At 41.7% G+C, this 18,832-nt stretch overlaps 1 protein-coding gene across 1 annotated transcript in view; it reads right to left on the bottom strand.

Moving 5' to 3' along the window:
• Nucleotides 1-18,832, bottom strand: part of LOC116381097 (testican-2) — a 32,612-nt gene that overhangs the window by 12,380 nt on the left and 1,400 nt on the right. The window contains exons 2-3 of the mRNA XM_031842935.1: nucleotides 4,719-4,727; nucleotides 2,735-2,780 (exon numbers count right to left, since the gene is read on the bottom strand). Coding sequence (XP_031698795.1) covers nucleotides 2,735-2,780; nucleotides 4,719-4,727 — 55 coding nt within the window. The remainder of the gene's footprint in view (nucleotides 1-2,734; nucleotides 2,781-4,718; nucleotides 4,728-18,832) is intronic.

The following is an 18,832-nucleotide window of genomic DNA, read 5'->3' as shown; positions in this document are numbered from 1 at the left end:
ATAATTTTTGCGTTTTGTTTTTCGTTTTTCTTCTTCCCCCCCCCCCCCCCCCCCCCCCCCCCGTTGCGTGTTAGAAAACCAGAACAAGAAGCTGGAACGCTCTGAAGAGCTGTGGGGTTTTTCCACTATAAGTCCCCCTTTTCACATTACATAGACATTTGGTCTGTTTATATATTTAAAAAAATGTTGATTACAGCTACTTTAAAGTAAACAACCTTTAATCCAAGTAATCCAGGAAAAAAAATTGCTTCTACCCCTCGTAACTCAGGAGTTTTTGGTTGAAATACTGAGAACTTCATGAACAGCCATGAGTTAGGATTGGTGGATGTGAATCTCCAGCCCAATTTACTTTACTTTAATACAAACCTTATAATTACTTTACTGTATGTTCCCATGGAAACACAGCTTGGTGTTTTCAGTATAGTTTCAGATGGTGATGTGCACCTTCTCTCATTGCTTAAGACCAAACACATCCCTCACCCAGTATTCTTATACAACTCCTACATACTGAAGATGAAATCCAAGCACAAGATTTAATTTGCATTAAAGCTCAAGTGTGTTTTGCACCCCACCTGCTCTGCTGGTTGTTTACGTCATGCTGCATTGACAATTCAGTGCAGGGCCGTGTAAGGGCCATTATGGGTTTTGAATACGCCTGTAATCATGTCGACAACAGCGATGAAACTGCTATGAGTTTCCAATCTCTCGGAGATTATTATTGTTATTACGCTGCCATCAAAAACATAATACAACAGGACTGCTCTCTCATCCATGATCAACTTTCCTCCCCGTTGTCTGTGAGTTCTCTACTGAGCATTGCAGTTGGACAGGATCCTCCATCAAAGGCCTTCATCAAATTGTTTTACATTCACATTGTCAGAGTGTGCATTTAATAAAGTACTTTAGTGGTTCTGGCCCAAAAAAGTAAAAAGAATAAGAAAAGAAGATCCGCAAAAGACCCGCCAAGAAATAGTAGCACCCATCTGAAGCCGAAAAGATGAAGTGCTGATGAATATTAAAAGCATGAGAGACAGGCTTTAAGAAAATTAGTTTCAACTGGATTTGCAATTACTGTCAACGCAGAAGACGCTTTTATACCCTTCGATTTAATTGGTGGTCGCTGTGTTAAAACAACCTGCAGCTTTTATTCAACTCCAATGGAGCTATGAAATGATTTACTCATAATTAGAAAGGATGAAACACCTCTTAATTACACATTATGTCTGAATAATTTCCCAAAGTTGTACAAATGGAAGCATAATCACAGTCAGAGTACATTTTTTTTCTGATTCGGCATTAGAGAAGTTTAATTTATCGGCTAAAACAAACAATGTCACGGTCAAATAGTAGGCCCCTTATTGTTTTTGTAATGGCCCTCAAATACTCCGCAGAGCCGACGTCTCAATCGGCTCACATTACAAAAGAACCAGAGGAGTCTGAAGTCTCCCATTAGGTCTCTTGTTCTATCCAGGGCTTGCAGGTAAACCTTGTCGGAGTTTCTGCTGTCCTCTTAAATTAGCAATAAAGAGGACCCTGATCAATTTACTGTGCAGAATTAGTTCCAGTGGGAGTTGGGACGAGGATGAAATCAATGGTATTCAAATGAACACCTCCCACACTACAGCAAGCGAGGCGTTTTCTTGAGACTACAGTTATTCTCCCTGTTGTAAGAACAGATGCTGGGGTAAAGTCTCGAGCTGCCGCTTCTCACATCTTTCTCCTTTGACGCAAATCTTCTACACTATTCGATGTCTTTTAAGTGAGGCAGTGTAGGTGTGGCGCTACAGCCGACCTCCCACACTCACCTCGCAGCAGGAACACACTGCTTACCCCCAAGGGCCTGCTTGATTGGCTAAAACGTGTATGAATGGTATCTGTATAATCTGAGCTGTGAAATGATTCATACTCCATTACCTCCACCACAGAAGAGTTAGCATTTGACAAGCTGAAGCCGCTGTTAAGCTGAACAGCTGCACATTAACTTCTGCACACTGTCCTCTTGAAAGACACTCTGTAGAATGTTTTAAACGGTAAGCTCAATACTAGGATTTATTTCCACCAAATTTGGAAGAGTTGCACTCTCTTGGTGCTTTTTTAATATAATTTCTTTTTTGAATACAAAAAATCCATTTTACAGAAATAACCACGTTCACCTTTTTCACATAAAGTCTCTTCCCTCCTCCACGGCTTTTTTTCTAACAGTTAGATTCTTTTTTTCACCGACTAGAAACCCCATGGAGGTATATGGAACCTGGTGGGAGTTTGGAGTTGAGCCCTCAGCAACAAAGGCAATTATAGCAGGCGTTTCAAACTAATGGATCTGACTGAAGGCTCAGACTCTCCTTTCCTGAATCACAACTGTGTTCTCATCCTCCACAAGCTCCGACACTTCTGACCAGCGCTCCCCACACGCTGGGCGACCTTACAAAACTGCTGCAATTAAGAAATGCCATCACTTCTATATTGTGCGCTGCACTATGTCTATAGCAGATGTACAAAGGTAGACAAGCACTTAGCATTGATTACAGTATGCTGGTAGAATCTGAAATACGACAGGGATTGTTTATTCTTTGCAGTAGAACTGGCCATTTAAGTGAAGCCATTTAAATATTAAATATATCTCTGCATGTAGTACAGCATACACTCAGGCTCTCAGTGGAAAACCCATTAAACCACACAGCCGTCCTCATGTGTCCACAGAAAATCTTTTCTAATCAGAGAAAATCAGACTTACTTTCATCGGAGCCCGTGTTGTCCTCCATATTTTTGATGTAGTCATCCTGGAAAGAAAATGTATTTGCATTAATGGATTTAATATTTGATTTTAGGAAATATGCTTTCTTTATGCGAATTCAGAAAACTTAAATAATGAAGAAAGATTACAGAAACTTTGCTAACGACTATGATTGTAGCAATTCAAATACATTCAGCTGTTATGTTGAATAGATGGGTTTTAAAAAGCAAATTTCCACAACACAAAAACCTTCAGGAGTTTTTTTCTCAATCGAAGGTTAAATTAAGTTAATTTCTGTGAACATTTTTACTCACCACATATTCTGTTATCTTTATTTCGATCTTTGAGTTAAAGTAAATAATAAGAACTAGAAACAGAAGTGTAACCAGGGGCTTACAACCCCGAGACATAACGACTCAATGTCAAAAAGAGATTCAATTTCCCACTCAGGCATGTCATTCATCGCCATCGCTGTCAAGGTTTTACACTTTTACTGATGACATTCAACTATTCTTTCCAACATATATATTAAATTACTTTAAGTAATGAATGGATAAAAGTTTGCCAGAATAATAGCATACATAACTACATACTTTGTGTTACTTCTATCCGTTTTTGATTTATGTTGCAGTTCTACCATTTCCTTTAATGCTGCCGTGACCTTTCTGTCTTTTATCTGCTCTGGTTTTTCTGCTGCTTTATTTTGCTAGTTTTATAGTCATATACTGTCACTGTCAAATGTTCAGAGATTTAGAACTTTTTACATAAACTCAAAAAGGTAATAGTTTGATGTTTTGGAAAATTTGCTTATTGACTATCTTGTCGAGAGTTAGATGAGAACATTGATACCGCTCTCTTGTCTGTATGCTAAATGTGTAGCTGGAACCAGCAGACGATTAACTTAGCTTAGCACAAAGACTGAAAACAGGGGGGAAACAGCTAGCCTGGCTCCGTACAAAAATACGTTTTACACTTTGGTTATGGAACAGATTAGAATGACAGATTAAAGAAATATACGGTTTAAATTAGTGAGATTTAGACGTGCAGATATGGATTTTGTTACGTTTGTACAAACCCAGGCTAGCTGTTTCTAGTTGTTATGCTCAGCTAAGTTAAGCTAAGCAGCTTCCTAGTTAGCGTACAAGCATGAGCGGTATTGATCTTCTCATCTAATTCTCAGCAAGAAAATGAGGAAGAATATTTCCCAAAATGGCAGGCGGTTTCTTTAAGTGTTGTATTAGAGTTATTGTGGATGTCGTTGTAGCTCTCTAACATTAAGTAAACTGCAAAAAGACTTAGAGCATCTTATAAAAAAAGACCTGGACTATCTGAGCCCCTGCACTGTGGCAGAGGGAATATTTGAAAACTAACTCTGGTTTTTAGATTGTGTCCCTGGCGAGGTTGCGCTGGAACGATGATAAAAATTCAGTGTCCCCCTGTTGCCCATTTTGCTCTGTGTGTCAGGACAGAGAGGATCAACGATAAAGCGGTTACTACACGGGGCCCAGAGAGGCCTCTGAGGATCAGGTCTGTTCAGTTTAGCTCAGTCTTATTCTGCTCAGGGGACACAGGGACTGAACTCTCAAGTCAAGCTCAGTATAGCTGACGGCATTTTAAATACTATGCACAGGGTGAGTAGTTAAAGGGATAGTTTTGTGTTTTAACTGAAGTGAATTGATATCTGCAAGTCTAAAAAGAACACATTTTCATTTATGAACCAGACCATATATTCTTTTGATATCAATATACTTCTTACTTTCTAGGAAGCAGTAGTTTGCATTTGGCTCTTGATGTAGATTTGATGTTATTTATGTTTTACATGTTACTGTCTCCAATATCCTTTGTCTTTGTGTCGTTGTATTGTATGTATTTTTTTCGCGCTTTAGCTAAGTTGAGCTCTTTAAAAAAAGCAGGTGACACCTACAGTACAGCCAAAACAGACACAGACTATGTCACTGTACAAATGGACAAAAGAGACACTAACCTCGACTTCCTGTGGCAATGACAAGCAGCAGCGGGGGAGAAAGAAAGAGAGAGTCATTGTTAGCAGAAAGAAAAAAAAAAACACTTAAAAAGTTCTCATTTTGCTTCCATTCAGCATGCAAACAGTGGGTTGGTTTATTACAGTTATGGCAGCAGTTAAAACTGTCAGCCCTTAATGCACGCTGATTGCAAATACATGCCATAGTCTCGCTCCTCTTGGGGGACAACATAAGACATTCACAGAGGATTATGGGAGACTATTAAGCGAGGATGATCCGCTGCCACTTCTATGAGCTGGCAGGGGTCCCGATCTCTAAGGGCTCATTCTGTGGCTGTGTTTACAAGCAACTGCCAAACGCCAGCCTCCTGCCAGCTCAGAAGTCGTGGATAAGCCATGACATACCGCGCTTGCCATTGGAAAAATACAGGCAAATTGTTGGGAATCTTCAAAGTCAACAGGCAGATGTGATTTAGATGTTTTATTTTTATGGTTGCAGCAGGCACATAAAGCGCATTTACTAAGCGTACCATTGACAACACAGACAGATATAGCTGCTGTAAAGTATAACCTTGAGTTAACAGGGGAGTGACTGCTTTCCTTTCATTCCATTTCACCGTCTTGGCTTCGGTCCAAGGGCATTACACATCAATACCCACCGCAGCCCCTCTGCCTGTGTGTTTCATCATTCAATGCTCCGGTGTGTTTTGAGAGAAATATAGCACTGCATGGTTTATTTCAGCAACTCAACCCAGTAAATAAACCTAATTCTTACACACACACACACAGGCTCACACACACAGACATACCTGTCTACTTAATATATCACTATGAACAATTTACTGGCCGCACAAGGACAAGCCAAAAACCCTGCGGAAGGCTTTAAAAGGCTAAAGTAGGAATTCATCACCGAGCTGCAGCAGGAGTCTAGATTTCACCTCAGAGACAGTTTCTTGGAGGTAAGTATTCTCTCTGTAGCAGTGAAAAGGTCCAGGTGCAACAAAACGAGAGGCGATATCACTGTTTTATCTTTAAAAATCTGCTGGATTTCAGTGATATGAGAAGAAGAAAAATAAACTTTAAATATGTCACATGTAATGTAAACACCTCCACTGCTGAAAATACCTGCTTATTTACATGGCATTTAAAAGGTTATAGCTGTAAGACTGAACTTTCAAGGTAACAAAGCAATATAAAGAATCAGAATCAGGTTCATTGCCAAGTTTTCACATACAAGGATTTTGCTTTTGTGTATTTGTGCACAACAAGAATATAAGAGAAACTTTAATTAAAAATAAAGCAAGTATTGCAAAAATATAGAAACATAAATATCGAAGAAAAATAAGATGATGAAAAAATACTGTAACAAATGTACACAATATATCTGAATTAAAATGAAATAGCTGTGCAGTTTGTACAAAACAAAGAGAGACAATATAATTGCTAAGTCCTTAAATCAGCCACAGAATCGACTTCTGCAAATACTGGAAAAAATGTAGAGTATCGTAGAATCCCACAAAATGACCGCCCTCATCATCAAAGATACGACTGTAGTATGTCGTGTGTCAGATGTAACGATTACTTGATTAATTATTCGCACTGCCTCTGCAATTACCCAGCTCACGGTGCTGCAGTGGCCGGTGGGAGTCCTACAGCGCGTCCTAAAGGCTTGAGTGCTTATCTTCTCCTAACAGCAGTGTGACAGCAAGGACACCAGGCTGAGGCTGCATTTAGTCCTTCACCAAGGTTGAGAGCTAATGCTGTCCCACTGAATCCCAGCCAGGCTGCTGCTGAAGTTCACAGCAAGCCCAGACAAGAGGGAGGGGGGGGGGGGGGAGATCAGGGAGTAAGGGGGTATGATATTCATGGTGGAGCTCCCCTGAGTTATGTGAATCATATCACACACGCCACCTCTTCTGCCATTTGTCAACAAGGCTGTATCGCAGCCGGTGTAAAACAGAACCGAGAGGCTAATGGAGCTTGACTATCCAGATGCTGCAACTGCTCCTCCTGGACCACGCGCTGGTATTAGGCTGACAGCGCTTTGGCCGCAAGCCTGACCGAGCTCCTCCGAGTTAACATCTATCTCACCAGGACCGAGCCCCGTTTGCTGGTGACATAAATACCACAGATGACCCTGAACCAGCCCAACCCCAACGTCACCCCCTGCAAAACACCCGTACACACACACCCATCCCCAGCATTGACACCAAAATGTTCATACACATCGCAGCTCTGCATGACAGCCGTAGGGGGAAGTCTTAAACCGTTAAACTGCATGTCTGTGTCGTGTTGTGCAAGGAAATTGCTCTGCTGTTGAGAGTGTGTGAACTTTTGGAGTAATGCTCCAATTCTATACTCAGTATTGGTCTGAAAATAGCAGAAACACTGGATCGGATACAAACAAAACCCATATAAAATAAAACGTTAGGGATGCCAAGGTGGCCTAGACAGGCATGAAAGTCCAGAAGACAATTCTGCAAAATCCTAGATTACACTTGAAGAATTTGAAACAAATTGGACCTTTCTACACTATCTGGCTATGGTTAGGGAAAGATTCTGGTTATGGCACGAAACAAACAAACGTGGTTAAGGTATGGTCAGGTTTAACTAAAACACTTGGTTAAGGTTAGAGAAATATTGTGGTGAGGGTTAATAAAAATACAAACATTGGTCTCTGGTTTCCTGCATGAACGTCAGTCGTGTCATCCACCACTCCGACTTCCACTACGTCACTGTCTTGCGTTGGCACTGACAGTTAGAATCATGTAATACAGACACAATTCGTAGGGATACGGAGCTGGGTCAAACATGTGTACCGCATAACTTCAAACGTGTTGGAAGCTTCAACGAACTTGCAGAGGCATCGTGAAAATTGTACGAGCAAGAAAAGTTTTGCCGGAACAGAGATTGTTGAAAGGTGCGTGTTGTGTGAGAAACTCCCTCTGCAGACTGTAACAAAGCAAATATTTTTCTGGATGACCAATCATTTTCTGCATTTGAACAGAGCTGTTTTTGATCTTTTGGACCAAGTCAAGTCATTAGAGGGGTTAGAAATCCCTCTAATGTCTTTCAATGCCAAGATAATTCATCATTAATTGGTAGGAGCATTATACTAACACGTTTAGCTTGATAGTCTTTTGTTTTCTTTTGTCATCACACACCTCTCTAATGTCTTGTTTAACAGGGCAGACGGCGTAAAAATAGGTTATAGCTAATAATTAATAGAATAGACAAATGAAAACATGTTAAAGTTACTGTAGGGAAGTGTTAACTGGTTTTGAAATAGTCTCAAGTTGATACTGATGCCTCATATGACCCAGATAAGTAAACGAAACGATCAGTGAGAAGATACAGCCCCGATTTACTCCGGCTGTGTGTGTCCCACTTCTCGCCAAAATTATTTTGAAATTCGTGAAATTTAATTTTTGCCCATGCAGCTTGCGAGATGTATGATATTCCATCATGTGAGCAAAGTCAACAATAATTATAATGTGATTTAAAAAACAATTTTTGAGCCGTCTGTAATGTTTACATGTGTTTATCCTGCTTAAATCTTGGAGGTCAAGTGCAAATCACAGACGACACCCCGCATCCTTGAAATCTCTTAATTAAACGTGGAATGATGAGGGAGTATCCGTCTCCGAAGACACAACACAAAAACAAGCATACAAGTCGAAGAGACGCTTGTGGGCTCTGAGTGTTGGAGCTGAGAGCCGCCAGAGCACGACCTCTCTTCAGCTCGGTGGAGAAACGCTCACCGAGTGAAAGGAATGTCACAGTGAGAATCTGCATCTCCTCGCCCTGCTGCAATGATCCATCACGTGCATGCACACCGCTCGCTCCGTCACTGCGGCTCATCTGTCCCTGCAATGTGACGGGATCTGTTCAGTCCGGGTTTCTGGAGGACGCCGACACACACAAACCTAATTCTAACCTCACACACCTCTTGCTGCTTTCGAGAAAGTGCTGGAAATAGAGGAAACATTTGAAATCAAACCAAGGTGGATGTCAAAGAATTCTTGAAACGACAGGATATTTCACTTGTATCACAATACCTCCATACACACACACACACACACACACACGTATAGTATATATCAGATAACGATCAGAGTAATCTCCTCTACAGCTGATATGATGATAAGCTCCTCTCTTATCACAGAACAGATCATATTTCCTAACCTAATTTAGAGTGATCACATTGTTTGTGGATTGATTCATATCTATGACTCTGTATCCAAACAGCTTCTTCCAAAGAAATAGGTTGTCCTGCCTTATAGGATTTCTGAGTTAGACGAGAACATCAATACCACTTGTCATGTCTGTACAATACATATAAAAGATATAGCAGCAGGTTAGCTTAGTGTCAGGTCTTTAAATCCCCAGATTGCTTTAGTTCAGAAGCTCTGAGTAACAGATGAAGTACCTGTCCCTCAGGGCAATAACTGCATGCTTCATCCTTCACAATATCCCATATTGATATTCTAAGGACAATATTTGCAGTGAAGACATCACTTAAGCAGCAGAGATTAAATGATGATCTGGACATTTAGCATTTCCACCAGTTGTCATCTATCTGGCTCCATGAAGTCATTTGCTCCGGCAGCGACTGGATGAACACGGGCTGATGGATGGACTGGTGATCATGAACGGAGACCTGCGAGAGGCTCAGCTGATCGCTCCGCTCTGGTCCTGGGCCGTGTCATCCTATCAGATCACTGAGGGGTGTCTGCCTCTCTCTGACTGACAGGACATTGTCAGCTCATCATTCCCCCCCCCGGCCAGCCATTTGCCCAGTGATGTGCTTTGCCTGATTAATGTAGCCGAATTAGCCACGTCTCCCTGCCTACCATAAATCGTTGCTAAAGGGCACAGAGGCGGAGGCTGTCGTGAATCTACATTCCGCCCTCCGTGTCTCTGTAGTTACCAGGGAGCAGCGGGAGTGCATCTCGCCTTTGCCATGTCATTATGGCGCCTCGATTCAGCTTGCCGGGGCCTCAGATGCGGAGGTAATGTCTCGCTCTTTGTACCCCGTCGTCTTTGAAAAACGGCGGAGAAATGGGAGAGACACTAATGGCGCAGACCCACCACAGATTGAACCACTTAGAAATGCATTAGAGTGTTTCCAAAATGATGCTGTGTCTTTTTTTCGGCCTGAACCCACTGGCTTTAGAGTGGCAAAACATTTTCACTTGAGCGCGAGGCAGAACTCACGCAGAAACAGCTGGTGGAACATATTTTCACATCTCCTTTGATTCCACATACCAACTCGAGCTTCCTACATCTGTAGCTCCTCAGTTTACTCTTATTGAACCGTGACAGGCCGGAGATTTCCGACACCATGTTGACTCTGACACATGATCAATGATCGTATTACAGACTGTTCAAGGTGATTACATGCTGCGTATGTGACAGAATAAGAAACCCAAAATAAGAAACCCACAGAGAGAAATGGGGGTGTCTCGATTGCAACAAAACACTGGAGCATTGCGGGAGTAAGTCGCAGCCCAGCAACACAGAGCTGGATCAAATTGATCATCTGAGCGGGAGCCTGCAGGCAAAGGACACATGTTGTTTCACAAGGTAAGACGCCTGCCTGCAATGCAGTACAGTACGGAGCCCATTCTGCAGCCGTCTCTGCACACTGAAGGGCACGTCTCTCTGCCCGAGCCACGAAGTAGCCAACTGTCAAGCGTGCATCCATCTGAAACATTTGCACCGCGCTGAAATGCGGAAATAATCAGGCTGACTGGGGAGTTTGGCTCTTGCCTAAGAACGCAGATGATCTAAATAACTGGCAATGACAACATAAGAGTCTCTTTGCAACATGAAACAAGAGTCGGGGAAACATAAAAGAAGGCTTTTCTTCTGAGCTGCAGCCTTCGGCTAATAAGACCACATTTCAGGAAGTTGCATCACAGAAATGAACCTTTTCCAATCGCAGGAGCCCGTTAGCTTGCGGTCTCCAAATCGCTGATAAAGTGACACATCAAACAGAGGCCGGGCTGGCTTTGCTGCAGCAGCCTCCGTAGTTGAATCGAGGCATTGCATGCTCCGAGAGATGCAGTAATTGGAGAGGAGGAGGACGGCGCGCAGATGCAGAAAAAATGGATTCTGTTGAACCCCACTGCTGAGCCAAGCAGAACCCTGGAACGGCTGAGTCTCTGCAGCATCTTATCGCTCCCCCCCCCCCCCCCACCCCCCCAACCCCTCCGTTTGCAAAACAAAGAAGCAGAAAGAGAGGAGGCAAGCCTTCAGGTTGAGCGCCACAGAGATGCCCCAGGGAGCTCTCAGCTTATGCAGGGCTGTCTTTACTGTGCTGAGCCATGCTGTTTCTGCATACAATATTAGCAGGAAAAACCCATAATAAGACTAATTGAAGCATGTGGGTCCACAGAAACATAAATACCTGATTCCAGTGTGTTTTTCACTTTGTAGTAGCTAGACTCAACACTATTGATCTGCAAACACAAAAAGTTAGCAGCGTACATAAATAAATGAATGACCTAAATCAATATTGAATGTAGTGGAGGCTAAGAAAATTAATTCCACTCCGATAGACTCTTAACAAACTGACTTTGTTTCCCTGGAGAGAAGAAAAAAAGCCTTGCATGTTTTACTACTTAAAATACAATCTAGCTTCATGAATTGGTTATTACAGAGTTGTAATTGTTTTGGAATACGTCGGGTATTAAACAGATATTTTGAGAGCAGATTCAAATCTAAATCTTTTTTAATTTAATCTGCGGTGAACCGTAAAAACAACAAGAAAGAAAAGTCTAAAATTACAGCGATTTCTCACTTTGTTTTACTAAATATTACTGTTATTGTATATGCTTGTTTTATGTGTGTTATGTTATGGCTATAGGAAGACATTTTTCAATCTAATTTTGTATCTTCACTTGTCTTGAGATAAACAAAAGGCACAGATTGAACCCAAATGGCAAATTTGCAGATTCTGCCTACACGTCTCTAAAACTTCGCTATGCTTCATTTTAATTAGCATCGGTCTTTGCGCAGGTAATGTTCAGATGTCGTGATAAAGTTTGCAATAGGTGCATAATTCTGAAGGGATATTCACTCTAAAAGTGTGCAATGTTGTTTGGAATTTTTTTTTAATCAGTTATGCTGTGTTCCATCTTCATTTACTGTGATCCAGTAACATATATATATATGCTGATGCTTACGCCTCTGCAGAAATCTCACAAGCGTTACCTTTATAATGAAACCAAGGTTATTATTCAAATAGGTAGACCTTGTAGCTGCTCTCTAAAATTTGGAGTTTGGGGCAGAGTGCCACCGAAAGTAAATGAGTCTATAAATATTAAAAGCAAACTAACACGTTGTTGGTTTTTGCTCTTTTCTTGGTTTTTGTTGACATTGAGAAAAATACAAAATAACACCTTTTCCATAAACTGGACTGAACTTTAACAGCCAAAAGCCTGTGTAAAGATGTATTTTTGTACTGAGCAGCTGCGTAATCATTTGAGCGTGCTGTAGTGCACTGTCAGCATGTGTGTTCAGCAAATCTCCAAAAATGATGATTACAATATCATTGTACCACAATCTATCTGCGCCTGCAATCATTATTGTATTTGCTGTTTCCAAAGTTTCCACAGCCACGCCTGCTGTTTAAATTAATTAGACTCCAATAACAAGTCCATTCAACGCTGCAGAGCTCTTTTACAACTGTCAGACATGTGAGTTTAGAGACCAGCAGCATGGTTAAGAAAAGATAATGATGATAACCATCCCAGTTAAAATACCACAGGGATCTGCATGAGACAGCTCACAGGGGTAGCTAAGTTAAATATGCTAGCTGGCTGATTACATTTAATTCCCCCCGTCTGCCATGGCAATGAGAACACATTGGGTTGTTGTGGCTGCTGATAATACTAATCTCTCGCAGTGGCAGCGGGTTATTACAGTCAAACAGGGAGCCACATTGAGATGGCACGTTATTGCTTTAGGAAGGACTACATCACACATAAATGAGATTCTGTCGGGTTCTTTCAACTGAGAAAAAAAAAGATAATAGCGCTTTAGCTCTGCACCCTATCCCAGTATATATGATTAGCTTGATTAAGGTCATTTCAATATGACTTTGTAGTGCGTATCCATTACTCTGCCAACTCGACAAATTAACAGTCTGAGTCTCTCTCCCCCACATACGCACACACACACACAAACAACAAATGTATCCAACGTATGCCGGCACACATACTAAAATACAGCTTGAACGCAGACAGGATCACAGTCCCTTCCAAGCATGTCCTTGACACCTCCCTCTTGGTCTGTCAGTTGATAACGCGACGAGGCTCGGCTCTCCCTGCTCTTTCATATGCAGCTCTGGGACAGTCGAGCCGGAGACGAAGCGAGCGTATGTCCCGTCCAACGTTAACATCAAACGTACAGAAGACAGTAGAAGAGGCTGATTCTCCCCAGGCAAGAGCGTGTCCTCAAAGTTTGTGTCGCTGCCTGGCCTAATTGTACAGTACTTGCACTGCTCTTTTAACAGTGAGTGATTTGTGGCCTAAAGCAAAGAATCTATCAACGCCAGGTTGAACCTGAGCACCTTGCATTATTACACCTATTGTTATGGCGGTGTTTGCTCAGACCATGTCTTTAGTGCAGCTAGGTTGCCATAATGGTGGCCCCAAACGCACATCTATCAAAAACATAAAAACACCCGAGGCAGACCTGAATAGATATTGAAGACGGCACTTTTCTGCAGTCGAATATTTCCACCTGGTTAATAAATGCACAGCTACGTTTGCAGGTTTGTTTTCTTCAGGTTTAATCATTTCCACTTAAATAACGTGGTGATTTCAGCTGGTGAAGCCTGTTCTAAAGGGTTTACTCAGAGAAGGGTAAACTAAGGTGTCTGCCTTGTGTCTGTGAGCAATAACAATAAAGGTCATTGCTGCTAAACAAGGGTGTCATTGTCAAAGGGCAGATGAGTTTCCAGATTACAATAAATACAGGTGGGTTTCTATATCATGATCAATCCATCATCAATCTATCAAGATCCTTAAGTCTGTTATGATGTATTATAAATAAAAGAAACCTGTAAAATACATTTCTAAGTTGAGCCTCAGCCAGGTTTAGTACATCTAAATCTTATCAAGAATGATAGGAACTGTTTCTTCTAGCGCCACCATAAGGTTGAAATTTCTATTTTTGTGTCACACATTTCACACTCATGTCCTCCAGAGGCTACATTTTGGTCATCCCTAAGCTGCACTTTGTGTTTAGTGCTAATATGCTCATGTTAACATGCTAACCAAGATGGTGAACATGGTAAACATTACACCTGCTAACCATCAGCATGTTAACATTGTCATTGTAAGCATGTTAGCATGCTTTTAGCATTTAGCTTAAGGCACTGCTGTCTATGTACACTATAGAGGTAAAGCATGGCTGTAGACTCTTGGTCTTGTTTTGGAGTTCTTTTACTTTTACGCAATAACAACCGTGTTAATGTCTAGATTTTTCATGTCTTGTGTGACATTTGTGTATTGATGGACCCCAGGAAGCCTATCACCACACTGACAGAAGCAAAAGGCGCTGCAGTAAACAATAAAAACCTAATGCTCTTATCAGTTTCCATTATCGACTCGTCGTAAGCAATGATATAGCTCTGTTTGCTTGCTAAAAAGCTGGATCGTTGATTGATTATTGGATGTACCAGCATTACAGCCATGAATGAAGACAGACACAGCAGCAGAGTGGCGGCATTTATCGCTCTGCCTGCAGCAAGGCATAGAGGAGCTTCACCAGTGCAGGCACAACTCTCAGGCAGACGCCACTATAAATAATGCATGAACAATAGAGCCAGAAGAGGAACCTTCGAACAGCTACTTATTCAGCTCGACATTTCAGCAACTCACAGAGAAGTTAACGGCTAAATATGATGGAATTCAGGCCGTCATTGCTACTGGAGTGCTAGGTGCAGCCAGGCGCCCCTATTAAACACATTCATCTACATGTACTGTCCTATCAAAACAAGTTGATTCATCGTGCTCGGCCACGGAAAAAACAAAAGGGATTTCGTTGTACCTGGACAAGCTGTGGAACATGCTTATGAAGAAGCGTTCCTGCTGAGCTTCTGTCAGTGTTTCTTTGGCGTTTTTTGCAAAGCATAAACTGCTTTACAGCGAGTAGAGTAAAACAGCCTCTCCACTCAACTAACAAGCCAACAGGATCTCCTTTCTTCTCTGTTTCCACTGACATTCACCTCCAGCAAAAGACATGCATGGTAATGACGAGGGGACAAGAAATCGTCTCTTTCCACCACTTCTGCCATTTCGATCTCATTAGTGTGCAACGAGCAGATTTCCACAGATAGTGGACTTGATAGGGTGATCGTCAGAGGAAATGCAGATAACTATTAGCTCATTTAACTGTTATGGTTTCTACCGTCTTCATTTTCAACCCACACAATGCCATTCAATTTTAATTGGAAAGAGGCCTCATTATGATATTTTCTTTTTTTACAATTACATACCGTCTTCTTGCTCTATTTTTTCTAATTTTTCATATCCGTAATTACACTGGTTGTTCGTGCTGAAGCATAAATCCTGTGGGAGGCTAATAAATGGCTGAGGTTGATGACAGGAGCACAAAACCCCACAGCTGGTAGCGTGTCTTTGAGCTAAGGAAAGGAGCTCAGTGTCACTGAGGATACAACAGAATCATGTTCAGCAGACAAACAGAGTGAACCCTGCTCTTTCATTTTTCTAAGAGCCCTCACAGAGGAGCAGTGTTGATGTGGGATCTGTGACCGGGCCATCTCCATCATCTCAGTCACAGCAGGGATAAGTAGTGACTCTGGTCCATAGCTGGATGAAGCATCAGGTTACATATTAGAGCTCAATTAGCTCTTTTAACCTGCTTGCTGTCCTTTATGCGTTGCCATATATAAAGGGCTTGTGTTATATGCCACCAGGACTTAAGTGTGCTGAAATGATTACTCAATAAACAGAGAATAGAGTTAAGAATTCCAATAGTCCACTATAGCTTACTAAACATGAGGAGGTGCTGGTTTTTTTCTGTTACGTCATTGTAAATTTGTAACTTGCAACCTTAAGGCGTCATCTTCATTTTAAGGAACTTTCGTTCACTATTATTTTACACTATATAGCTGAAACAAGAGTCTTCAGCCATGCTAGCCGCTCTGTGAGGCTGCACTATGCACAGCAGTGCTTTGAGCTAAATGCTAAGGTCAACATTTTATAACAATCAACTGATTTATCTGTATTGAAAAGAATCATCTGTTGCAGCCCACATGCTTATACATGTAGAGTGACTAAAATGTTAGTTATTTTCTCTTTATTCTTGTGTTTCTTCATGAATATTGATGATGTAGATTTAGGCACATGGAGCAGCTTTGGTAAAAAATTTAAGGAAGCACTCATTGTAATCTAATTGCATTTATTAAATTAAATGGTGAGTATACCAATAAGGCCAATGATGATGTACTCTGTGCTGATCTTAACAACCAGAGGAGCTGAGGAGCCATATACCTGAGAAGGATGTAGCAATTTTCCCTCATTAAAAAGGAAGCAGGCAGTGGAGCAGGTGCAAACCTTAACCGGTCCTCCGTGGACGGCTTTAAGTCTGCACAGCTCCTTAATGAGTCCCCTCTTTGCATTGCACAGAGAGATGTGTGAAGTTGGCCGTGAATGAACGGCACAGTATTGTTCACACGAGTCCCCGCTGTGCAGATGCACCCGAACGCACCAGAATGCAAAGTGGAACTTGAGTTGGGACAAAAAAAACAAACAAATACATCAAGCAGTCAAAGAAGTGTTTAAACTGAAGAGCTGATTCAGGAAGACGCAATCAGCTAATTACAGCCGAGCTTAATTTGTGGACATTTGTAACTTGTTGGCCTGCTTTGAGAACGTGAGTTCTGTGCAAACATGAGCGCGGGGGGAAGCTACACCGGGAGATCTGATGTGTTGACATTTGCAGTGAGCCATGATTACAGCTTCAACATTGACGCATGTCATAATGGAGCGTGTATAACAGCCTATAACCTGCTGTGGATTATCCCGACACCTCCTGCCTCTGCAGCTGTTTGTTTTATTGTTCTTCCTTTTGATGTTTCCTCATTATGCCTCCCCTAGATAATCATATATGTACAGTGCTCCAATTAAAACACCAGTCAGCTCAATCCAACTGCCACCACTGCTTATATAATGCCCACATGGTGATTTCTTTTCGATGCCCTTTCAATATGCTTGCTGTTTTCACGCCACCTGTTTGCCAAGACAGCTAGTAAACAAATAAAACCCCTTTGCATTTCAGATGGTATATCTCACTGCCTGGTGCAGCACAGAATATACACACCTGAGCATAACAAAGCATCTCATCTCATCTCAGGTTCAACATTTTTTGGATGAGATTCACCTGGAGAGGCAGGAATATAAGCACGGGCACATAATATTCCAATATTTACACCAACCACTAACCACTCACGGTGGGCAAACCAAAGCAAAATGCTAAAAGAACATAGCTATAAAACAAAAGGACTAGAAAACAAAACATCACATTTTAGCTCAACAGTTTGAAAATAACTTTATTTTGCTCTCATATACAGAGTTGGATGACAAAACCGACACCACTCTCATGTCTTTATGCAAAATAACCGTTATGTAGCTAACGTTAGCACTACAGCAAGAAAGCGAATTTTCCAAAATACTGAACTAATTATTGAACATAGAAATAAACAGGTAATCCAATCAGGAAATGTAATAGTTAAGAAAACAATAAGGTCACCTTCGTGCAATAGTTCTCAACCTTTGAGGTCTGGACTACATACCACTACACACATTTGACTACATGCACACACACACACACACACAATACACAGTAGATTAAAGAAAGTATGGATAAAATGGATTCATCGTCCATTTTCAAGCAACAAATCAAACATTTGCTGGTTCTTGCTTCTAAAATGAGAGGATGTGTTTCTGTTCTCCTCATCCTTGTAAATGCGCTTCTCTGTTATCTGACATTTCATGAACAAAATAATCGATTCGTAAAAGTCCTGACAGACACGGTATACACAGTACACACAGTATCCAGTATTATAATCCTGCCATGTATTTTGTGAGCCCAGTTTAGCTGTGGGTCCCTGTAATTACCACCACCATTCACCCCATCATTAGCAGCACTTGTGTCACCAAGCGGCACCATTCAATACCTTTTTGAGAGGATTGTGAATAATATGAGCTGAAGATTTTCTCCAACATTTTTCATGTGTCAAATCCAGAATCCAGACGCAACTAAATTCAAAGCACCCAACTTCTAGAAATGTTAAACAAATCCTCTCAGGACAGTGTTGGTGTATGCCCCAAATATTCCGCCATCAGCCCCCACAGAAAGGCCCCATCCCTCCCAGCTCTTCCCCTGACGCACCACTCCAATTACACAGGTGAGGCAAAGCACTCCAAAGACTTGCCAAAGATAGTATGCAAATGTGCATGACAACAAAAATATGCAATCAAATAACAAATTCACCCACAAGCTTTCTGCGCTCTCGGGGGGTCCGGGTAGAGGGGCAGATCCCTGCATGCTCAGTCAAAAGGTAATGCAGCTACTGCCTGGCCGACTTTGATAAGACTATCTGTCTGAGGTGATATTTCTCAGCAATGAGATCAAACGGTCCGCCTGGTTGTCACGGTAGAGGCTTGGATCTGAGGATGGTTGCGAACCAACTCCTCCTCTGACATCCTTCACATCCTCACTCCCGTCAAGTGTTCTGTCTTTTGGTACCGGGGAGGTGTCACACACCCGGATAACCTTATGAACCCCTCACCAAGCTCACAGTCTCCCCATCTCACACATATCTGCTGCTGCTTGTGTTTTGAACGAGATCTATCGAGAGGCTTGACGATATAAAATCTGGTGCATCATTTAAATCAGTGAGGGTCAACAAAATACTTGAATCAGCTACAGCACAATACAATATGTATTCCTTGATTATGACCAGATGAAGATAATAATCTTCATCATCGATACCGACCTAAATAAATGGATCACGTTAGAACCGGTTTCTGACTGGTTGGTTAAACTTTGTCATTGTTTATTGTTTCCCTCAAACAATT

This window comes from Anarrhichthys ocellatus, unplaced genomic scaffold (genome assembly GCF_004355925.1).
Source record: "Anarrhichthys ocellatus isolate YVR2014 unplaced genomic scaffold, GSC_Weel_1.0 scaffold4, whole genome shotgun sequence".
NCBI classification, from domain to species: domain Eukaryota; kingdom Metazoa; phylum Chordata; class Actinopteri; order Perciformes; family Anarhichadidae; genus Anarrhichthys; species Anarrhichthys ocellatus.
This window is presented reverse-complemented; position numbering and strand designations above follow the sequence as displayed.